The 25,541-nt window shown below is 41.0% G+C and overlaps 1 protein-coding gene across 1 annotated transcript in view; it reads left to right on the plus strand.

Annotated features, from left to right (window-relative positions):
* MARCHF11 (membrane associated ring-CH-type finger 11) overlaps positions 1–25,541 on the plus strand; it is a 109,309-nt gene that overhangs the window by 78,287 nt on the left and 5,481 nt on the right. Inside the window, exon 3 of the mRNA XM_061129411.1 lies at positions 7,181–7,373. Within this exon, the coding sequence (XP_060985394.1) occupies positions 7,181–7,373 (193 nt within the window). The remainder of the gene's footprint in view (positions 1–7,180; positions 7,374–25,541) is intronic.

Genomic DNA, 25,541 nt, shown 5'->3' on the forward strand with positions numbered 1-25,541 from the left:
TTTCACTGAATTCATTTTTCTGTAGAGGACCCTTCTTAAGAACAGGTGTTTTCTCCTGTGACACTGGTAAGTAATACCACCTGTCACACTGCATGTTATAAATCACTGTTCTGCAAACCTATTAGCTGTGATTCATATCTGACCTGCCTTGTAAAAACAAAGATGAAACAGTGCTTCAGACTGAATGATTTAATGCTCACTGAAAGAATCTACTTTCTCTGAGTTCAGCCTCATTCCCTCTGAGCACGTGCTATTTTCAGGGAGGAAATTGGTTCTAAATTGAGAGGCTGCATTAACTCTTTCAGACAACAGAATGACAGGAACACATCTTTCTAAACAGCTTCCTGGAGGCCTGATGGAGTGCACGCCTTTCTCTGGTTCTCATCTTACTGGCTAGAAGTGATTTATACAAGGAGGGGACTCGATCTCATCATGGCTTGGGCTCCCATCATTTCTTTAAAGAAAATTCCTGGCTTTTTCTTCCATCCTTTTTTGTCTGAAGACAGTAATACACCTGTGATTGTATTGTTGTTCAGTTGCTCAGTCGTGTCCGACTCTTTGTGACCCCATGGACTGCAGCACACCAGGCTTCCCTGACTTTCCTCATCTCCCAGAGCTTGTTCAAACTCAAGTCCATCGAGTCAGTGATGCCATCCAACCATCTCATCCTCTGTCAACCCCTTCTCTTTCTGCCTTCAGTCTTTCCCAGCATCAGGGTCTTTTCCAATGAGTCAGCTTTTCGCATCAGGTAGCCAAAGTATTGGTGCTTCAGCATCAGTCCTTCCAGTGAATATTCAGAATTGATTTCCTTTAAGATTGACTGGTTTGATATCCTTGTAGTCCAAGGGACTCTCAAGAGTCTTCTCCAACATCATAGTTCAAAAACATCAGTTCTTTGGCACTCAACTCTCTTTATGGTCCAACTCTCACATCTGTACATGACTACTGGAAAAACCGTAGCTTTGACCATATGGACCTTTGTCAGCAAAGTAATGTTCCTCTTCTTTCGTATGCTTTCTAGGTTGGTCATAGCTTTTCTTCCAAGGAGCAAGCATCTTTTAATTTCATGGCTGCAGTACGATTTCATTGGTAATGGCAACAGTTAGTGCCCTGGTTTCAGAGCAGTCTATAGAAATTATTGGGGTACTTATCAAGTTTCCCATGAAGTGAAGTGAAGTGAGGTCGCTCAGTCATGTCTGACTCTTTGTGACCCCATGGACTGTAGCCTACCAGGCTCCTCTGTCCATGGAATTTTCCAGGCAAGAATACTGGAGTGGGTTGCCATTTCCTTCTCCAGGGGATCTTCCAAACCCAGGGATCGAACCCGGGTCTCCCGCATTGTAGGCAGACGCTTTACCGTCTGAGCTACCAGGGAAGCTCATGAAGGCGATGCCAAACCAATATGGACCCTCACACACCATCATACACCATTTGGGGCCACACACACTTGTCTGTGTCTTTCTAGGACCGATGGACCTTACTTGGTACCTCTCTGAACAGTCATATATAAAGAGAATATTAAAAAGTTTCCAGTATGAGTCTATTTAATTCCTTCCAAACTTTGTTAAAATTAAAGAAGTATAATTCCATTAGCGTGTCTTCATTATGTTAATATTCATTTATGTGTATGTATATGTGCTTAGTCCCTCAGTCATGTAGCCCGCCAGGCAAGAATACTGGTGTGGGTTGCCATTTCCTTCTCCAGGGGATCTTCCTGACCCAGAGATCAAACTTGGGTTTTGTATTGCAGGTGGATTCTTTACCATCTGAGCTAGAAGGGAAGCCCCATATTCATTTAACAAACTGCAACTTTCATACTGAAGAAGTATGTGAGGATCCCATTTGAAAAGCTATTGGTCAGGTTTAGTCGGTATTCTGCTGAGCTGCTTTTTGCATTTGTTGACTTTTTTCATCCCTAGAGTTACCTTTAGATAGGTATAGCTATGTCCTCTTTTGTTTTGCTTTTAGATGAAGGATGTGTCAGTTTAAATAGACAGAAGATGTGAAAAGCAGACATTATGCAGAGGAGGACACTTAAGAGAGAAGTTAGGCTTTGGAAACAAATCTGAGTTTAAATTCTCACTTCTTTACTCACTGGTGGCTTCGCCAGAGCTGAACCTTATCCTGTCGGCAGTGATAGAATGGATGTGAAGAGAATGCTAATCTGGCAATCAGATAGGTGATGGAAACTAAAGTCAGGCATGGTGTATTTAAAGCATTGACTAGGTGTGTTCTGCTGTTTGGCGAACACAACGGGAGGTGAGACTCGGCTTCTGCTATCATGTCATGCAATGTGTGGACGATAGGATTCCAAGACAGCATGGGAGTCCAGTGAAAGAAACCCACACTAAACAGAAGCATACATAGTGGCTCATGGGGTCCATAAGGTGGAATTCTGCTTAGAAGAGAAGGGGCAGGAGGGGGCTGCCTTTTTAGAAGAGTTGGCATCACAGCAAGTTATGGATGGATGAGAGATTTCATCAAGTGAGAACGTTCTCAAAAGCAGAGAAGGGACTGAAGTAAAAGGTATACAGCCTTTGGGACAATACAGTGAATCAGATGAAGCTGAATTGAGGCATATACCTCTCTCTCCTCTCTCCCTCCCTTCCTCCTTTCATCCTTCCTTCCCTACCTTCCTTCTTTCCTTCCTCCCTCTTTCTTCGCTTCTTCCCTGTCTTCCTTGTAATATTCTTCCATCCCTTTCTTCCATCCTTCCTGCAAGTTATGTGCCAGGAACTGGGAATATGTGCTGAACCAAATATTTAGCCTCCTTAATGGAGTTTAGAGTCCAGCCCAATGGGGGCAGGTTTTCTTTCATTAAGAATATAGATTTGGGAGTTAAATAGAGGATCAGCAAGTGAGTCATAGCTGGCTATGCAGCTAGAAAGCTGTTTCAGTAGACCAGAAAGACAGTCTTGAAACTTTTATCAAAAAACTACCATGGCACTGAAATGATGGGGTATAGGAGAAGGACATGGCAACCCACTCCAGTATTCTTGTCTAGAGAATCCCGTGGACAGAGGAGCCTGGTGGGCTGCTGTCCATGGGGTCGCACAGAGTTGGACACGACTGAAGTGACTTAGCATGCATGCAATTAACTGTTATCAGAGCTCAATGAAATTATTACACAGAATAGTAACAGGGTTGAGAGCATGATCTAGAGGCCAGACTATATGGGTTTATATCTCAATCCCAGTCCTTACTAGGTGTTTTCATTTGGAGCAATTGTTAAGCCTCTCTCTACCTGTTTCCTTATCTGTAAAATGGGGATTGTAATAGTACCTCTCTCCTAAGGTAGCCAGGGGAATTAGATGAGTTAATATGTATAACTTCTTAGAAAAGTGCCTGGCACATATTAGTCCTGGATGAATACAGGTCATGAATATTAAATTACTTCTTCTAGTACACTAAATTAGAATGAACTTCCCAAAGAGGAATCAATTGGCCCCATTTTTTCTAGAAACAATAGTTTCAATAGTTGTGTAGAGGTGAACAGCTTTTCAGGAATATAAAAGAGTTATACTTATTCACATATTATAGATTGAAAGAAAATAACAGCAATTATTGGCTTTAAACCAATCTGATTATTGTTACTTTCCTTTCCAAACTTGGGAAGAAATTTAAGTGAAAAATACATATATACACATACTTATGTATGAAATTTTAAAGGAGAAAAAAGTGTGCTCAGCAGTTGACATATTTTGTTCAAGATTCAGAAGCACCTTACAAACTGCAGTCCAAGCCTTCTGTATTATTGGGGTAGAGAGAGAAGCCCCAGGATGCTCGTCTACTGTTTTTATTGTCCAAGCTAATGGTCCATTAACACAGTTCCTTTAGTCTGAGCCTGGTAGATAATGAGTGTCTTCCAGGGCAAGAAGTGTTTCCTTGTGGTGGGAAGTAGTAGTATTTTTCCTAGGGGAAGAATGTGAAAAATCCCACTTTTTGCACATAATGGTAAAAATAAGAGAGCAGTATACAGTGGGTGAAGAAATTATCAAGATGGTGTCAGTGTTCAAAGAGCAATCTCTAAGTTCATAATTGGTTTCATAAATTTTATTTCAGTAACGGTTTGTCCTCATTAGCTGTTCAGTGAAATAGTGCTAATTTTAAGGTTCATTAGCATATGAAGAATATACATGCACTTTCAGACACACTTGCATGCACATTTGCACTATTAGTGAAGTAACAGAAAACCAAAGTTGCAGGGAGCTCATTACAAATTTTGAGCAGTTTGTCCTTCTTTAAAAATAAACTTCAAAAATCTCAAATTACTTCTTATATCCACAACAAAAAAAAAATCATTTTTGATAGTAAATGATTGAGCCTCCAGGTGTATTATAATCAAGAGTTGTTCTTTTTTATCCTAGCTTCCTGATATAATTTTAAATGCATTGATTGCAAACAGCCAGACATTTGAATTTTAAACCATTTTAAATTTGGTAACACCAAACAAGTGTGAAGCATCAATGTTTCCTTTTTTTCTTGTTGGGGTCTAGTTGACTTACAGTGTTGTGGTAGTTCCATTTGTACTGTAAAGTGATTCAGTTATATATATGCATTCTTTTCAGACTGTTTCCTTATAGTTCATTGCAAAATATTGAGTACACTTCTCTGTTATACAGTAGGTCCTTGCTGGTTATCTATTTTAAGTATATTAGTGTGTATATTTTAATCCCAACCTCCTAATTTATCCCTTCCCTCCCCCACCCTTCCCCTTTGGTAACCATAAATTTGTTTTCTATGACTGTGGGCCTGTTTCTATTTTGTATACAACTTCATTTGTATCAGGGCTTTTTTTTTAAGATTCCAAATATAAGCGATACCGTATGCTTCTCATTTCTAGTAAATCTGTCTTGTTGTTCATTCACCTTTCTCGTTAAGGAATGGCTGAGCCTCAAGTTTGGGAAGCCTGCCACCTGAGCATGGTCTCCCCGTCCTGGCAGTCAGCGGACTCTGAGACCCAGAGTCACCAGCTTCCTTGTCCCAGGACACACCACAGCACCATAAAACCATCCCCCCCACCAGTTCTCCCAAATCCGAATGCCTACGAGGGTGTCTGTGGCCACCATGTTGTTACTCACTTGTCATGCAGGCAGCCTGGATCAACTAATTAATTAATAAGCTTAACTGGAGTAAAATATAATTAATTATACAACATTGAACTGTCCAAATTTAACACCACTGAAATTACATAATAAATCTGGAACATAAAGGATTCCTGGCAAAAGGAAAATAGATATCAGTATGTAAAGTGCCTTCCTGGTGAACCCTCTTCACACACTTTTGACTTTCTGACTCCTGTGATGCAGGCATATGTATTTTGAAACCTGTAGCCCATCATGTGAAAATCAAACACACACATACACACACACACAAATTGGACACCTTTGCCTCATGGGTTTAAAATGATGCTTTGTTTTCACCTGTGTGATGTGATTAATAAACTGATAAAGACTAACATAGTGTATACAGACCTGTTAGCATCCATCTAAGCTGGAGATTAGTTGGAAGCAGTTTTCTATGTTCCTTACCAGGTTGTTGTATTTAATGAAGACTTTAATGGGCATCAAAACTAAACAAGACCACAGACACTGATACTTTATACTTGGCTGGCAACACCAAATTTTAAATGGCTTAAAATTCAAATGCCTAGTCATTTGAAATTAATGTGCTTAATGTTATGTCAGGAAGATAGTGAAAAAAAATAAAGCTTCAGATACGTGCTCAAAATACAATACTGATTTATTTGTAATGATAAAATGATATTGACTAGTTCAGTTATTATTCATGCAAATTTATAAAAATAACCACTTTTCAATAAATTAATCTTCATATTAAAATGATTAAAAATGTCTTCAATATAGAATCTACAAACTTTGTCATTTGTTTCTGGTTTTGTTTTTTTTTTTAAGAGAAACCAGTAAGTGACTTGAGAGAATGAAGTATTTTGAATTCATTTTGATATTTAATCTTTAACAAATGTAGATTTTATAGTGTCTTAAGAATATGCAAGGTTCAAATCATGCTTAAAATCATTATATGTAACTTATTTGTGGTGAGAGACTGAGGCAATGAGGGAGAGAGGGAAGTTATGAGTAGTGATAGACTTTCTGGGGATCACATATTCACACTCCAGGTAAGTAAAGAGTTTAAGGAGGTTGTCAGATTCACCCAATGGATTCTGAGTGTTGAAGCTTATTTGTTTTTTTAAAGGTTATTTAAACTGTTTAGGAATTCTTCTGACAAGCCATATGTGGTAAGAGCCACAACTCTCACACCCAAGGAGATTGTGCAGGTTGTTTTGAGTTTCATTGCTTGACTTACTGGTAGACCATAATAGCAATTCTAGTTTTGTTTCTGTCTCAGTGATGCAAAAGTGAGAACATGATTAATTAATTCTCTCAAGTTGTTAACACCCTTGAAAGATTTTTCATCATTTGTACAATAAATCCTCTCAAATGTTAATGCTTTGGACACCAAATTATTGTCTCCATTGAATGGTGGTTGCTTATACAGTTTGTGAGTTTCAAAGATACTCCTTCAAATACAAATTCTAAATCTTGACGAGAATGGCTTCATGGATTGCTCATTAGATAATGAATAGCCAATAATATCTGAGCATATGAAATGTAGCAATAACAGATAACATACAGTTTTATAGTTTCCTTATAATTATTTCAGTGTGTTAAATGACATTTTCACAGATGTTCTTATATAGCTTCTTTATTTACTTTTTACATTTTTTCACAAAAGGAGATACTTCCCTTTTTTTTGCAGTAGCCAAATGTATTAAGAGCAAAATAAATTTTCAGGCAGAGGAGTCCTCACCATGTTTCTTCAGAATGCATTTAATTTCATGCATGTGTGAAAGATGACAATGTGATTCCTCGGTACTAAATATTCCTCAGCCATTCACACTCAGTATGGTTATCGAAATAAAACTAGATTAAATTTGCAGAGTGGTGAATTACTGAAGATAATGAAGTTGAGGCAATTCATTAATCTTTATCTACTGGTCTATTTTTTATAAACTGAATGAAATGGAAAAAAAAATTCATTTGGGGACCGATCAGATTGAAAAGGGTCTAACGTGAAGAGAAACATGGGGCTAAAAATGTTTTTTTTTTCTTTTTAAATTATCCACAGCACTTTTTCTTACATGCCTCTGTTTTTCTTTTAGTGGCAAAGCATTTCTATAACACTGGTTGAGAAAGTTCAGATGATCGCTGTAATTCTAGGATCCCTGTTCTTAATAGCGAGTGTGACCTGGCTCCTCTGGTCAGCCTTCAGCCCCTATGCAGTGTGGCAGAGGAAGGACATCCTTTTTCAGATCTGCTATGGAATGTATGGTTTTATGGATCTAGTGTGCATAGGTAAGACCATGATGTTCAACGCTAACAAACTGTCAGTAATCCGTTTCTTCCAGCTCTTACCGTTTCCATCAGTCGGATCGAACCTAGAATGTGGTGGTTCACGTGATCTTGGTTCTCTAGCTCATTAACTGCCCGGGGCACCACAATCCACCACTTTTCTCAAAAAACATAGCATCTCTGTTCCTAAGTAATCTGAAAAAAAAAAAAAAATGAACAGGATAATGCCCTTTTAAAGTGGTTTATTTTGCATCATAAAGAAGGAGGAGTTGAAATTATTTGGCGGTGGGTGATGGAAGGATAGTCATTTAATTTCTAAGGAAGAACAGCATCTAAATCCCCTCACGAAGCTGGGAAGGTATTGACTAATGTCAATGGCCATAGTGTGCGTCCGGGGAGAACACAGATACCTGGAGGTCTTATGTCGTGGCCTGGCAACCTCAGACTCCCCGCCCAGGACGTAAAGGGCTCCTTGGAAGGGTAAGGACTTGGGGACGGTTTTCCTTGCCGTTCTGTGCCGCTTAGTTTCACTTATTACATTTAGTGGTTCAGAAGAGGCAAAGGATGGGACACTTTAGCCAAAATAGACGGTACAGAAAAGGTTCTTTACGTGTTTCACTGGCCCAATCACACTTCCCTTGTGCCATGGGAAAACGGAGGCTGATTCAGGCAGCATCTACTTGTTGTGTATGAGGTGCCACAGGCATGCGATGGTGACCAGTTGGCACCAGCGGACAGGCATGGAGAGCAGCCGTACCTTACCCAGGAGAGCCCCTGCTCCGATGTGGCGCACAGCTTACAGGGTGTAAAACGAGGAAAGTACGGTCCGAGGACCACCCTTGACCGCAGCAGCATCTGCAGCACCTTGTAAAGAAATGCACGTTCTCAAGACCCGCCCCAGACCTGCCAAATCCAACACTTCAGGGTACCCCTCTCCAGCCACCGTCTGTGTTTACAAACTCACCGACAGGCAGATGATGTGAGAGCCACTGGCTTCAGGGAATGGACTCGACCTACGATCAAGTGCCTTGGCTTCCAACCCTGGCCTCTGCTTGGACAGGTCGACCTTGTCTCTCTCTATTCCTTTTTTTTTTTTCCCCTCACCTATAAAAAGAGAATAAGCTTCCATAGCACACAGACTTAAATAAAGGGAAAGACTATTATAAAATAATGATGTAACTGGGAGTTGTAGATTAAGTGTGTTTGAATGAGACACAAACACTGAAAGACTTGAAATCACTTAAAGAAATACCTCTACTCACAAAAGCCTTTCAATTAGCAGCAATTTCAATATTCTCAGTCAGTTTTTCTAAGAGAACTTTGTACATTTAAAAACTATGACCAGCTGGAATTTCACCTCTTTTTCTTCTTTTCTCCATTGTTACTAACACAAGACTAGTAAGAAAGAAAAGTATAAAAATTTCAAGTCAAGAAGGAAAAAAGAATGGAGGGAGATGTCATGAAAAATATGTAAACTGAGCAGAAGTGGCCTGAATAATTGGGTTAATCATGTACGTGAACAATCTGCATTACATGTGATAATACATATGTAGGCATTTGGAAATTCCAGCTCTCTATTCAAATAAACCTCTGGGGTATGGCTCTAAATTGAGACGGATTACAGAATTGTTCTACAAATCCCTCAACAAATTCAGAAATAGTGTTTTCTGTCTTTCAACATAAAAATTATAAAATGTGCTATTCCATTGATATTTAGAGATGGAAAATGAAACAACCATTAGGCTCCCAATCTGACCTGAAGGGAAAAGAATTGCAGTTGACTTTATTACAGCTCTCAAAGGGACAGGCCTTTCTTGCTTAGGAAATCATCTTCTTGAATTTCATAGCTTGCATTTAATATTGAGTTTTTAAATCTTAATGTCTGATTGCTGATGTCAGTCTTTTAATCAAGATTATTAGGATTCTGGTTTTAAGAGCACATACATAGGAACTAATGATCTTTTTGACAACATAAGACATATTTGGGCCTCCCTTCCGAAGTGTGGGTGTTTGCCCGTTTTATAAAGTTAAGTTTCTTAGGAAGAAAAACCAGTGGACATTTTCCTGGAGAAGCTTTGGAGAGTGAGTTTTCATCTAGGTTTTAAATATTGACAATCCTTTTCATTGTCTTTTGGCTCATAGAATCAAAATCCCATCATTCAATGATTTATTTGTATATTTTGAAAAATATTAAAGAATTCAGATTGAACAACAGTGTTTATTTCACTTTGCAATGTCGTTAGTTAGACCCAGAAGTGAAATGAAAGTCACTCAGTTGTGTCTGACTCTTTGCCACCCCATGGACTGTAGCCCGTCAGGCCCCTCTGTCCGTGGAATTCTCCAGGCCAAAATACTGGAATGGGTTGCCATTTCCTTCTCCATTTTGGACCCAGAGAAAAGCTTATTTTTCCCCCAAGAAATTGGAAACCTATTAGAGTTAGAAAGCAAATACATGTAGGCTACCAACAGCCAGCTGGATCATGGCAGGTAATTATTCCTGCTAACATTTCAAATTTATTAAAATGTCTGCTAACTAAATGCAGACAGTAACAAAGTAGCTTACATTGATTATACCTCAAATACCCATGACTGCAAGACCAGAGTCAGAGTGAAAAGCATACATCTTTGTGTCCAATTTGTTCAATTCAATCAGCTTTCTAGGTGTCAGACACAGTGCTAAGTGCTGGGAATGCAAATGAAAGCCAGTCACTTTCCTGCCCTCTAGGAGCTCCCAGCCACACAGGCAGGACAGATGTAAGTAACTAGAATTCAGCAGGATGTGCAGTGATGGACTTAAGCACAGGAGATGGTGGTTGGACAAAGCGGGGGGAGATTGACACTGGTTGTTTTATGTGGGAAGGGAACTGTTTCAGGCAGATTTCATGGGGAAGTGATAGCTGAGCATGCTGATGGATGGAGAGATGCTTGGCACGTGGGGAGATGGTCCCCTTGTCACTACTGGAGGCTGTAAGATTGGCTCCCCATTTGGAAGGCTTTAAGGTGGCTGGAAATATTCCCGTATTCCTGTTCGTCTAAGCTTTTCAAACTTATTTATACCTAAACGGAAAAGGAGCAGATTGACAGTTTCATAAATGTTCTTCTTAAAAAAATATTTTTGTGAATTCATAGAAGATTATTCCAGAATCAAAACAATGTGATAGTCCAGTCAGGGTAAGTAATGTGTTGTAGTCAGTCACTCAGTCGTGTCCGACTGTTTGTGACCCCATGAACTGTAGCCTTCCAGGCTCCTCTGTCCATGGGATTCTCCAGGCAAGAATACTAGAATGGGTTGCCATTTCCTCCTCCAGAGGACCTTCCAGACCAAGGGATGGAACCCACATCTCTGACATCTCCTGCACTGGCACCATTCGGGAAGCCCACATAATGTTTAGAAAGAGAACTTGGGGAAATTTACTTATTCCCAAAGTTAATTTGTTACTTTCATTTATTATCAACTAATATATCTGCTTTCCCAAGATCCAGTTTCTTCTTGCTGTTAAAGTTTTGAATTCTCCCAAGGGTCTGGGTACCTTGATAGTTTAAAGACCTGGATCAGGGCTGTCCAGGAGAACTTTCTGCAATGAGTTAAATGTTGTGTATCTGTGTTGCCCAGTACTGTAGACACTAGCTCCGTTTGTCTGTTGAGCACTTGAAACGTACTTAGTGTGAATGAGAAACTGAATCTTAAATTTAATTTTATTGAAACTTCACTTAAACCACCACCTGTGGCTCGTGGCTACCACATTGGACAGATTTCTAAATGATGGGATGGTAAATGTGTAAGGGTTTGATCAACAAGTTTCACCTTGTCTTTATAAGCAGGTTGTACTTCCTAAATGATGAAGTAACTGTTTCATGAGATGAATAAAGTGAAAATGAGTGCAAGAGGATTGGGAAAAGGGTATTAACAGTGAAAGGGTGGTGGTCCAGAGGTAGACAGAAAGCTGTCAGAGGGAGCTGTCTTAAGGAAATGGAAGTACAGAGAGATGTAACTTTAGCTTATATTTGGGGAGCTCTTTTAAATATTTAAGTAGATGGCATTCAGACGATGACTGTGTACTAGGAAAACTAATATAAAGGATCTAAATCACCAAGATGCTGTAGCCCAGGGGCAGCAATTTAGGGAGAAGTAATAGTCACAGTAGGCTCACAGTGGCTCCCTCCTAAGAAGTTTTGCACAGTAGACACAGAAAGATAAGTCAACTCAGAAATTAAAAGCAAATGCCTGGCAGAAGCCTCTGGGCACAGAACCTGGTTCTCAGCTCCATACATGGCACGTGGAAAAAACAGCACACCCGCTTCTATTGGCTGTGTCCCTCTAAGGATGCTTGGACCACGAGAGGAATATGTTTCTGAGTGACTCAAAGAAATGAGGGATTGAGATATGACCATAGGATGCGGAGTCATCTGATGAACTTGCATCTGGAAAGTGAAGGCCGTTACCAGGTCCCTCCGTGTCTGGTGACCCTGAGGAAGTGAGTTCATTCTCTCATAGAAGCAGTAAGCTAGAATGAAAGCCTCATCAAGTTCCCTGTTACATGGGATTCCCGAAGTAGAGGGAGCAGTGCTTATACCTAATCTCATGCACACATCAGGTTAGTGCCAAAGCCACGTCTGGAAGATCTGTATCTTCCTTGGAATGATAAGGGGAGGGTCATGAGGGTTATGGCTACAAAATTTAGAAATCTGGATCACTGTTGTTCTTTTAAAAAATTTTGTTAGTCATCCAGATAATATAAATATACACATATTCAGATTAAAACATCTTTCGTGTTTACAATTGCAAAATATATAAAGTTTAAAAAAAAAGACCCTTTCCCTCCCACTGCCCTTTTTCATGTCACTTCCTGTGCAGAAATGTCCCCTCTCCAATGTTGATGTATATCTTCGAGATCTTTTTCAGTTTCCCTTTTTGACATGGTGATCGGTAGTTTGGATTGTATTTAACACCATTAGAGTGATTTTCTTAAAATCCATTCTATGACCATCTCCTTGGAGAAGGAAATGGCAACCCACTCCAGTATTCTTGCCTGGAGAATCCCATGGACTGTAGCCCACCAGGCTTTTCTCTCCATGGGGTCACAAAGAGTCCGACACGACTGAGTGACTGAGCACATGACTATCTAGGTTTGTGGGACAAGTTTATCTAAGAAAGTCGGAGTGGCCACACTGGACCTTGCTCCTGTGAGGCTTGTCCTGTCTGGTGTCTTTTAGGGACATCAGGATCACCATGTGCAGCTTTCAAGAGCAGGACAGTGTAAATTCCATCTTATAATTTATCTCATTATTTCAAAAGCATCCTGCGAGGTAGTTCTGGTTCCTGCTCGTTACATCTGTGTGTGTGTGTGTGTGTGTGTGTGTGTGTGTGTGTGTGAGTACGTCCTCTGTTCTGCATGCTTGCACTTGAATTTGAGAAATAGAATAATCAGGAGAGTCAGCAATAACAGAATTGGGACATTAGCCATAGAGACATGCTACAAAGGGAAGCGATTTTTCTTAAAGCAATTTCTGGGAGTGTTTACTACATGAGAAAAAGAGATTGAGACATGAATGCCTTTCAGCATTAACAGTGTAATAGGTGTAGAAGAAACTGACCCCAGAGCTCCTGAATGTGTTGGAGAAGGCGGGAGTCTTGGGAGGCAGTGATCTGGATCACCCCTGCTGGATTTCGCTTTCCAAGATCTTCAGAGCAGATCCAGTATTTCAGTATTGTATTCAAAAATAACCCCAGACATACTAGAATGAGGATCAGATCAAAGTGCCTTCTTCTTTCTGTATCAATTATAGTCAATACTGAACAGTGCTGCTTCTGCAGAAATTTCATGCTCTCCAACATGAGGTTTTCCTGAGTTTCAAGTACAATTTTTTTTAATCTATATAAATTTTTGTATCTATCATGGCCCTTTTGAAAATCTGTTTTTCATAGTTGATAATATATCTAGCTAAAGCTACTCAGGCAAATGCAAGAAAACTATTTAGAGTTACCAGTTGATAACTTTTATTCACATTTCATTCTAGAACTTTGGAAGAACAAATAAATACAACAGATTCCTGTGGTCTTGGATTGACGATATTAGACCTGTATTTACAGTTTAAAAGGCACAGTAATTCTCTTTAAAAGGCACAAATTCTCTTGCTTTTGACATTGCTTCACGTCTCTATTTTTTTGCCTTCAGGCAGAACAGCTAAAAGTAACACAGGGTTTAACATTTGATTGATGGGAAGTGTAAAATGCAAATTTTCAATTTTTTTTTTTATATTATATGAGGAAAGATGAAGAAGTTTGACAGAAAATTTCAGGATATTCAGTGTCTTGGTTACAAGGAATGAATCCTTGCCATGGAGGATGACCAGTGTCTATTTCATGGCAGGGTTGTTTTCCCCTAAAATGATGCTTCTAGGTCATCTTCCTTCCTGTGGCTGGATTTCAACACATACAACCTAATTACATAAGCGAAGCATAATTGAGAAAGTGAATCAACTAAGGGAAGAAAATCCTAATGCATTCTGAACAAAATATAAATGACATTGAAACCATCCCCTGTTTGAAATTTTCCATGCTTTCTGGCACTTCCCAGCATGATTCAGAAGTTGACAATATTTCTTAAGAGTATTTTAGGTGAAAAACACATTTACTGAAGGAAATTAGTATTGGAATGGAAATATGCCACAATAATTTAGAGCAGGAAAAAAAAAAATGGGTTTACTGAAGAGCACTCCCTGGAGGGCTCCCAGCTCTTACCTTGTCACATGGGGTCATCACGAAACAGAGGTGTGCTTGAAAAGGCAGCTGTTGGTGAGGTTTGTAAAATGTGCAGCCCCTGGGTTGTGATAGAGAGACAGAATTTTCTTCTTTAAAAAAAAAATGTATTGGAGTACAGTTGATTTACAATGTTGTGTTAGTTTCAGGTATATAGCAAAGTGAATCAGTTATACAGATATTTTAGATTGTTTTCCCATATAGGTCATTACAGAGTATTGATTTGAGTTCCCTGTGCTATAAATAGGTCCTTATTACTGATCTATTTTATATATAGTAGTGTGGACATGTGAGAGACAGCATTTTCTTAAGCTATAGAGTATGTATGGATAAACATAAAATTTGTCGAATAGTTTCAGGCAAAAAATGTAGAATTACCGAGAGTACACTCGATTTCACCAGACTCTCTAGGGCCTGTGAGGTCCGGCACAGAGCAGGTGTGGATGCCCACCAGGGTCAACTCTTGCCTGGTCTTCCCAGCGGAGAGCCTGGACCACAGAGTCCAGTTTGACCTGACGTTTGGCATCTCCACCTGAAGAGGCTTTCTGTGTGGGATGTGGGGATCCCTCTTCTCTTCTTACCTTCTGCCCAACCGCACAGCCCCAACTCTTTCAAACCTGTCAGCGACTTTGATCATGAGATTTCAGATCCACGTGAAGTAGAGTTTTTTGGTGGGAGAAACCCACCTTGCAACACAGTCCACCCTGTCCCACCCCAGTCACCACCATATCTGGGATCTGAGTCACTGGAATCACTCGGGAAAACAAGCTTGGACTGCCAGTAGGTCCACATGCAGCCCTGGGGAGGGGACAGGGATGTGAAAGCTTCTTGCGTGCCCTGTTTGGCACTCTGGGTTGCAGTGGATGGTGGGGGTTGCGGTTGCCTTTGTCTCACACCTATTTGCATAGGAAGCACGGATGTGGGTGCATCTGCATGAATCATAAGACGTGGGAAGAAAAGAAGCTCAACTTAAAAAGTGTTTGGCAAAATAACTAGAAAAGTCAATTAGCCCAGTGCTTCCTTTTTGAATCTTCCTATCACAGTTTTCCCTCTAGACAGGAAAGGACCAGTCAGCCACCTCGGCTCCATTTCCTTCTGTTTCCTAGTCTATAATTTGATCGGGGACCAACATGCCTCCAGGATCTCAGTTTGGCTACCTGGGAGACCTTGGCTCAGCTGCTGACTTAGGGCAGACAGAAACCTTCTTCTCTAGCCCAGAGTTCCTCTGGGTTTCCCTTCAAACATCTCCCCAGGGGAAGACTGGGCTGGGAGGTTGGCCACGCTGGCTGGTCTGTTACCCTTGCAGCCAGGGCTGTTAACCAGATTTGAATGCTCTCCTGGTTTGTTTAGAATTATTTCTTAGAGCAGAATTTCTTTACAAGCCCAGATCTTTTTTCCTGATTTCAGAATATCTTGGCATGCTTCATGCCCCCAGGAAATGCCCCAACTTCGCTTAGAATCTAGCCAGGGCCCTTGAAGGGAGAGGCAGAGTGGCCCCTTGTAATTCAACATCATTAGGGGAAGAATAGCTCTTTACCCTTTATATGCTGTGAGAAGTAGGCAGTTATTATCTCTTTACTCTGGAGGTACAAAGTATAGGCTTGTCTATGCCTTAATCATACTGATGTTTACCAGTTTTTCCAAAGATTACTGTCATAGCAGGTTATTAGTGATACTGCTGCCTTTAAAACTCCAGGGAAGAAAGTAGAAGCAATCTTGCTTTTGCTCCTTGCCCTCAGGGCTGTGCTGAAACGGTCTCTCAAAGTGAATTCACTCTTCCAGCCCTCCTCCTGGCAGAGAAAACCCAACCCCAGACCTTCCCTTCCTGTGACCGTGTACAGTTCAAGTATTTTTTGGAGAAACATGGACATGATTAGCTGAGCAGCAGACCAAATATATTGTTGTTGCTGACTTTTGTTTCCTCCTTAGGAAAAAGTGTGAATCTTTTAACCTCTCTCAATTGGTGGCTCAGATGGTAAAGAATCTGCCCACAATGCAGGAGATGCTGTTTTGATCCCTGGGTTAGGAGGATCCCCTGGTGAAGGGAATGGCAACCCACTCCAATATTCTTGCCTGGAGAATGCCATGGACAGAGGAGCCTGGTGGGCTACAGTGCACGGAATTGCAAAGAGTCAGACACAACTGTGCCACTAAGCACGCATGAAATTGGGGGCAGTTTAGCCAAACAAGTATTAGTCATCTATTGGGCCAACCTTAATTGGGTATTTATTGTGTCCCAAGCCTGGAGCACAGGCTAGAGATACAATTAATTCAGAGTCTGCTGCCTGTTTTTATTATCCAAGATCTAAGAATGATTTTTACATTTTGAAATGGTTGAATAAACATTAAAAGAATATTATTTCATGACATACGGAAATTATGTCAAATATAAATTTCCATGGCCATAAAAAAATGTTTTGTTGGAAGCCGGTCATATCCATTCATTGATGTGTTATCAATGAGTGGTTGCAGCCTCAACAAAGAGGGACTGTGATATCTGTGTAACCTATAGTGCTTACTGTCTGGCCCTTTGCAGAAGAGCTTTTGGGCTATAGCATCCTCTCTGCTCTCCAGCTGCTGGCGAGAGACAGTCAGGGAAATGAGCAATTAAGACACAACATGCAAAGTGCCAGGAGAGAAATATATGTGAGAGCAGATGGGGGAAGGGTAATCATCCTTAGGGTTGGAAATTTGAGCTGGGGGTTTATATCTGGTAGTTGAAACCAGCGTCTGCAAGGGAAGTGATTCAGGAGAGCTGTGCAGCATTTTGAAGCAGACACAGAGCAAGCAGAGAGATGAGCGTGGCCAGAGAAGGAGAGAGTGGGGTCGGGTGAGGTGAGGAAGGGACTTGGGGGCGGAGGAGCAAGTGGCTGACAGTGCCAGATGCTTTATCAAGAGTAGGTGAAATCAAGCCAAAATGCATCACTGGATTTGGCAGTGTGGGGGTTGGCTGGATAGACACGGATTGCAGAGAATGGCTGGGGTAGGCAGAAGGGGCTCAGGATGTAAGTTTATAGATCATGTTTGAAAAAGAGCACAGTTAAATGAGGGTAGAATCTAGGCGTGGGGGTGTAGAATTGAGAAAAGTTGCTATTCACTTGTTTTAATGGCGAGGTGAGGTTTGAGCAAATGTTGAGAAGACAGAAGGAATCAGAAGGCAGATTGAAGATCCAGGAGGGGTGGGATAGCTTGATGCCCTTGAGGTGCAGAGATGGAACTCAGCACTCAGGAGAGGGGTCTGTCTTGCACAGGAAGGGTCCTCCCGACCCTGAGATGGGCAGGCGGGGGAGGAGAAGGTGGACATGGCTGTAGATGCCTCACGCACTGCTCTGGGAGAATAAACAGAAGGACCTCCTTGCAAAAGATCTGTTGCTCAGGCAGTAGGTGGATGTGTGCTCAGTCTCTCAGTCATGTCCAACTCTTTGTGACCCCATGGACTATAGCCCTCCAGGCTCCTCTGTCCACGGAATTCTCCAGGCAAGAATACTGGAGCAGGTTGCCATTTCCTCCTCCAGGGGACCTTCCCGACCCAGGGATCGAATCTGCATCTCCTGCATCTCCTGCTTGGTAGTAGGTCATGTGGTCATCTGCTGAGATGGAGAAAGCACCATGTGGGGAGAGGAGTCTGTCGAGAGCATTATAAGTGATGGTCAGCTGCAGAGAGCTTTGGGGAGAGGAGGCTGAGCCAGGAGGCATGAAGAACCACAGGACATGGCTGACTGCCCTCCTGAGGCTGGGCCAGGGGTGCCCCAGTCTACAGGGCTAGGAGGCTGTGTGTTTTTACCCATTAGGGCTGAGGAGTGACTGCAGAGGGGTGAAATGGTGAGACTAGGCTAGGATGAGGCTTTATATCCAGAGTTGCTGGAATACCAGCAAGGACAAAGATCAACCTTGTCCTTCACCTTGAGCGGTGGAGAGTGATTACAGGATGGGATTGCTTTCTCAGTGACTGGGAAAGGAACCAGAGCCAGAAAGAAGCTGACAGATTAAGGGAAGATGATTGCCCAATAGAGGGGCTTGAGGTCATAAAGAAGCAGAATAGGGTACATTCATTGAAATGAAGTAGTTCAGTTGGTAAAGAATCTGCCTGCAATGCAGAGAAGACTCGGGTTTGATTTCTGCGTTGGGAAGATCCCCTGGAGAAGGAAATGGCAACCCACTCCAGTATTCTTGCCTGGAGAATCCCATGGACAGAGGAACTTGGCAGGCCGCAGTCCATCGAGTCGCCAAGAGTTGGACACGACTTAGCGACTAAACCACCACTACCTTTAAAATGAAGAAAGTGGATGAGTGAGAAGCCCTGGAGGTGGTTGTTGCCAGCAATGCTGGAGAGTGTCAGGGCTTGTGGTTGGACCAGGTTCTGGAAGGGAGAGGCCTGAAGTGAAGGAGGGACAGCAGAGGGTAAGAGTTACACAGGTCAGATCACAGTCCAGTCATCCACATGGACGTGAAGGGGGTCGGTCTGTGGGGCTACAGAGATCCAGGAGCCAGGGAACAAGTCATCCGAGATGGTTGGGAGCAGCTGAGGGGTCAGCAGGGGACATTCCTTGTGATTTCATTCTGTATGTGAGCATGCATATGTGTGTGTGTGTGTGTTTCGTGTGACTTCACTCTTTCTCCAACTTGACTTATTTCCACGAGAGCGGTTGTGTGATTTCTAAACACATGAGGCTTGGAACAATTGCAGCAACTTTAGAGAGAGCTGAATATATCCCTAGGCTACTCTAAAATGAGGTTATTAAAGAGGCCAACTCAACTTGGACATGGGAAGTTTTCCTTGGAAGAGAAAGCAAAGGGGGCTGTGGTAGTGGGAACGGTGACAAGAAGCAGCTCCCTTGAGTTCAGAATCTGGAGGTGGTTCATCAGAGCTGGCGCCTGGTCTTTGGGGACCTCCTGACTTCAGACTATTTTGCAACCAAGAACTTTCTCACCAAGGAGAGTGTGAATGTGATGATTTTTCTAAACTATGTTCCTACTTGGAGCACAAGAGGATTCAGGGCCGTGGGTGTCCTGACAGGGTTCCTCTGGGGTCATGAGGAACCACAGAGATGAGCATATTTCCAAACATGGTGAAAGGAGGTTTTCAAAACAAATCTCCAGTGATGACTAAGATTATGTTTACTCTGATCCAAGCAGTGTTCTAAGCACTTTACCTCGATTTTCACACACAGTCTTCATAACATCCCTATGGGGTGTAGGTACTCTTCTCCTCATCTCGGAGATGAGAAAACTAAGGCACCATTAACTAGTTTCCAGAGGCCACACAGATTAGAAGAGGGACCCAAGATTGGACACTGTGGCTCCAGAGCCTGTTATAGGCTGAGCTTGAACTGGTAATTTATAAAATGTTCCTGTCTATTTAATAAACTGAAACTACTTCTTTAGTTACTGTCTCAAACACCTAAGGTATGATACCAGAAATAAATATTTCTTTTAACTACTAGTTTTAGATCAGAAATGGAGAAAAACATTTCCCTAAAAACCCAAAGTAATTAGCTATTTTGTGACTCTTTAATTTATTGTTAATTAATAGAACAAAAATATACAGAAATGTATTAAAGATAAAATATTTAATGTTACCATACCAAAATCCATTTCTCACTCCATTGTTTTAAGTGAAGCAGTTTCTTGATAAGAATTACTTATGCAAAGAATCACTTCTCAACCTTGAATTTTCTTTGCTAGATCACAGAATAGAATATTAAGGAAGCCTAAGGTCTGAGCATTTTTATATTCAGGTTAAAAATTCTAATTAACATCAATTCAAATATATCAAATTTAATTGATATTCTCAACTACAATATATTGCTGATGTTATGTGGATGAAGTCAAAGAGTTATACATTTTACTTATGCTGAGATGACAGCTTCTGTTTGGAAAATTTACCCACAGTCTGTGTGATTTAAGAGAAATGAAAAGCAAAGTCAACAAAAGTAAACTAGCCTATGTCAGGTCCAAAGATAAACAGGTTTTAATTAGATATTTCAATTAAAACTTCTAAAATATTTTTCTCACCCCATGAAATGGAACAATCAATACATGTATTGTTTACCCGTAAGGTTAATAAAATCATAATCTGCAAGTTTGCAGTAGACAGTTTACCCATTGGAGATGGAAGGGAAATTTGCATATTCATATTTCAGCTTGCCACTAAGAAAAGTCCACTAATAGCCTCCTCAGAACTGGCTTTGGTCCAGAGTGTGGGAAACAAATGGAAATCAACCAAGGTAGATCCTGAATTCTTAAAGAATTAATTCACAGAAGGTAGACATCTCTTTAAATCAGATGCTGTAACATTGAGGTATGCAAGGTTATTTATTAATGTTTTATATATTGTGAAGATCACTACAGTCCTCCCATCTCCTACCCAGATGTAGCCATGCACACTTCAGGGTAAAGGTCAGAGGAGAGCTGACCATCGCCGCCTCTTGTGTTACTGAAGAAAGATTCTGACTGTCTAGTCATAGTCAGGTAATATCCCTTGGGTCAGAGGCACACTTGTGAGGACAAGCTTTGGCCAAGGATGGCTCCTGAAATCTGAGTTCTTGCAGAGGAGTACACTGGATCAGGCTTCAAGGGTCTAGCTCTGATTCTGGCTTTGAACGTAACTGCGGCCCATTGGTCAAACTATGTCACTTCTCTGGGCCTCAGAGTCTTCATCTCTGCACATGAACCGGTTGGGTTAAATCATACCCAGTATTTCCTGATTTGGAAATTTAGTTACTATGTTTGTCCACTTCATATCTTTGTGGTGCCAGGTGTTCCATCCATCCATGATTTGAAGGACAGAATTGGAGTTGCATTCAAATGAAATTAAACCAATTCTCGTGAACACTTCTGGTTACAAGGAAACTGTGTGTCTGTGTGCTCCGTCACTCAGCTGTGTTCGACTCTGTGACCCCGTGGACGGTAGCCTCTCTGTCCATGGGACTATCAGTCCATGGGATTATCCTGGCAAGAATATTGGAGTGGGTTGCCATTTCCTTCTCCAGGAGATCTTCCTGACCCCAGGGATTGAATCCCAAGTCTCCTGGGTCTCCTGCATTGGCAGGTGGATTCTTTACCATCTGGGAAGCCCAGGGGACCTCTAGGATACCTGTATTATATATTTAAAAAGTATTGGACTCATTCCTTTATGTCTTTTATTGAAATAATAATATCCACAAATCTTTTTTTTCCTCAAGCCCTGTTGGGTGGAAACTTAGATAATATGACAATTCTTCTCTCCAGTGAATTCTTTTAATCCTTTTTTTTAATTAGCATACTGTATATTTTATAATGTATAATAAGTTTACAGCTTTTGAGGAGTATTCTGTGAATATACCTATGGTAGATTTGTGCTCCAGGGCTGGTGATTGAAAGAGCAGAAGAATCTCCTTTCTACTGAGGAAGAAAAAAAATCATTAAAATAATTAATTAATGGATTGGTTTTTGAGCAAAGCAAGTGGTCAGAAAAATGGCTAGCATTTCTTTTTTTAATTCTCCTGTTTTGTCTGGAAATAGAAGAGAAGAGTATCCGCATCTGACTCTTAGGCTTTTTGGTCTGGCACAGGCATTTATAACTATATCGTTCATGATTGTTTAACTCAAGTAAACATTTGATGAGCAGGCCAACAGGATAGAGGGGGAGGCTGCTACAATTTGCTAAGGCTAAAACCAACACTTGTAAAGAATTTTCACTCTTCTACTTCTGGCAGGCTGTGTGTGTGTGTATGGGTGTGTGTGTGTTTTGAAAGGGGTGGGGCAAAACCCACTGTTATGAAATAAAGGCTCAAATCTTTAAACGCTTTTCATTTCTATCTTGGAATACATGTTTCAGTTTGTCTTTGGTATCTCCAGGCATTACTCTTAACTTTTGAAAGAACAGTACTGGAGACATTTTGTGTTTTAACAGCACTGTTGCACCCAGATGGAGTCAGTCTTGTCATCTTTTAGATTCCAGTGACAGTTACTCTTTTCTTTCTCATTCCCTTTCATTTAGCAAAGGTTTATTGAGTTCCTACTATATATCAGCAATTGAAGTAGGATTAGGGTTCCTGTCCTCAAGGAGTACATGGCTGATTGGGGTCACAGACCTAATATTCTCTCTTCTGTGGTTTTATCTCAGATTTGCTAAGAAGACAGAATTAGCAGAATTCAATGCAAGAGGATAGACTAGCCTAGGTGATCTTTGGGTTTTAGCTTAACTGATTTGAGGGGAAGGTAATTAGCTGAAATAAGGATGGTAGGTTGAGAAGGAAATCCAAATTATGTCAGGACCTTCTAGAAAAGGGAGGGCTTCCCTCATTGCCAACTAGTGAGAAGTGATTCTCCATGTTAAAGTTTGCCTTTGCATCTTGTTCTGTTTCCAGGCAGTGTTGTCATCAGCATTGAAGGGGCAGCATGAATGTGCTCTTTGCATCCAGGCTGGTGACACAGATCTCACTGAGTGGAGAGGAAGGTGTAGAGGGCGACAATGTTGTAAAACAAACACTGTGAACTTCCTTTTGTGTGCTCCCAGAGGTGCAGTCATTTAGGGTCTTCACTATGGTCATTTCTTCATGGGTGCCATTCTCTACTTTGAGGATGCAGAGGATTAGATCATCCATATTTAGACATTAGCCAGTCTCTAGTGTCAGGTGTTTCCATGTCATGAGAAGTTTCTGAATAATTTGTTGTCCTTATCTCATTTCTTGTGCAGATTTTATTGCCAGTGTTCATGATGAATCTGTTTTTGAACCACTGAGCTTTTAACTCTTATGACCAGCCTGCCATTTTCAACTTGGTTCTGGGGGTGGGGGGTATATCAAAATATAATAATCGACAATAGAAAAAACAGCTCATCTTTAATAGATATAAGTGCATTTATGTAGGATATTTCTTTTTATCATTTGTTATGATGGGTAACACTGCAAATTTGTATTCTGAAAAATCCCCATATGTAATCAGGACACTGTATTAATAGCTCCCAGAGGCCTAGATTTAGGGTATCAGAATGATCACTTTCTTTTGTGAACTTAGTGATTTCTCTAATTGAATATGTATTGTCTTTTAGTCTTTATGGGCTTCCCTCATAGCTCAGTTGGTAAAGAATACACCCGCAATACAGGAGACCCTGGTATGATTCCTGGGTAGGAAAGATATGCTGGAGAAAGGAAAGGCTTCCAGTATTCTTGGGCTTTCCTTCTGGTTCAGCTGGTAAATAATCTGCCTGCAATGCGGGAGACCTGGGTTCAATCGCTGGGTTGGGACGATCCCTGGAGAAGAGAAAGGCTACCCACTCCAGTATTCTGGCCTGGAGAATTCCACAGACTGTATAAGTCCATGGGGTCACAAAGAGTCAGACATGACTGAGCGACTTTCACTTCAATCTTTATATCTCTATTTAAGTTTTGTATTTTTGCACTTCTTTTTGTTTTTCTGATTTTTGTTTTACTTTAACCTTCATATATAGTTGAGTCCAACAAAACCCATTCAGTATACATAGAAATAAGTTGTTATTTCTTCAAGATTCGTATTAACAAGATTCAACAATGGAAAAGTGACTTTTAAAGTGATTACCTCTACACTTTCGTCTGAGTTTCCATAACTGTTGGGCATTTAACTGTTGAGTATCTTAGGAAAATGTGAAAGAAGAATTAATGCATTTTATTACATTCTAGCAAAGATGCCCTCACAGAAAGTATCTTGGGCCACTGCCTTATTTGGTTAACCCTTGCTGGTGTAACCACACTCTGGTCTTCCCCAAGTTCCTCAAGGGGAATTAAGTAGTAATACTGGGGCTACTTTATGAGGTTGACTCTAATCCACTCTAATCTGTTCTTCTTAAATGGAGTTAAAGGGGACCAAAAGTCACCATTCTGCTGATGGTACACACTGACTTTTCAGAATGACACAGGTTATATTTACAGAGTTCAGTTACATGGAAACTCACTGAGAGAGAGAGAGGGAGAGAAGAAGAATCTTGGCCAGGGAGAATAGTTAAATTTAATTGAGAAATCTTGGACATTTTCACAATTAAGAGAGCCTTTTCAGGGAGAGTGGTTAAATTTAATTGAGAAATCTTGGACATTTTCACGATCAAGAGAACCTTTTCTGGCCAATTATCTGCTGAGAGTTCTTTAGGTTTCCCAAGGGTCTCTGTGACTGAACCACACACAGGCCTTTAGGTTGTGTTATAATTAGGATCTTGCATATCTTGGGACAGCTCAGGATGGGTACCGCTTACCAGATAGAGAGTGCACCACTCACAGTGTTGCCTGCATATAAGGTTCCTCAACACTTTTCTCTCCCTAGGATGAGGGCAAATGGAAGGGGCTGTTTTCTTGGCACTCCTAGAGATGAAATAGTGTTGGTGACATACAAGGCTATTAAAAATGGCAACTAATTATATCACTTTGCCCAAATCATAGTCTCTGGGACTTAATTTACTCATATTTTAAATGAGGGTGATGTAGTTTATATACCAGGTCTGTCTTGGTTTGTTTGAACTGCTATAACAAAATACCACAGCCTGAGTGGCTTAAACAATGAACATTTATTTCTTATAGTTTTGAAGGTTGTGGGAAGTCCAAAGTCAAGGTGTTGGCTTACTCAGTCTGGTGAGGGCTCTCTCCGTGGTTTGCAGACAGCCATTTTCTGTTATTATCCCACAGGGCCTTTCTTTGGTGCATGCACACACACACACACACACACACACACACACACACACTCATTTGCACACAGAAAACTCACATCTCTTTCTCTTTGTATAAGGGCATTAGTCACTCTCAGGAATTATAAATCTAATTACTTCCCAAAGATCCCACCTCCAAATACCATCATGTTACAGGTTAGTGCTTCAGCATATGAATTTGGGGAGATATATTCAGTCAATAGAGTGATCTTTCAGTTGGTCATTATGTGACTAGAAGATACAACCATCCTTTGGAAATTTACCATGAGTAGGCTTGTAGTACTCAAGGTTTACAATTAGACACATTTGGGCTTCAGTCTCAGAGCTGATATCATCATGACATTGGACAACTGGCTAAATCTCTCTAGGTCTCAGTTTCCTTAACAGGGAAACTAACTATTCAAAAATGTACCTATTTATAGAGTTGCAGTCAAGATTACACAAGAAATGAAATGATTAGACTGGTGGTTTGGTAGTTAATACCAACATTTGTTTACATTTGACCACAAAGTTTGCAAGTCTCTGTTAACGTAACTCACCATTTGTCTATGGGCTTCCCTGGTAGCTCATCTGGTAAAGAATCCACCTACAATGCAGGAGACCCCGATTCAACTCCTGGGGCGGAAAGATCCCCTGGAGAAGGGATAGGCTGCCCACTCCTGTATTCTTGGGCTGCCCTGATGGCTCAGACTGTAAAGAATCTGCCTGCAATGCGGGAGACCTGGGTTTGACCCCTGGGTTGGGAAGATCCCCTGGA

Source organism: Dama dama, chromosome 25 (genome assembly GCF_033118175.1).
Source record: "Dama dama isolate Ldn47 chromosome 25, ASM3311817v1, whole genome shotgun sequence".
Lineage (NCBI taxonomy): Eukaryota > Metazoa > Chordata > Mammalia > Artiodactyla > Cervidae > Dama > Dama dama.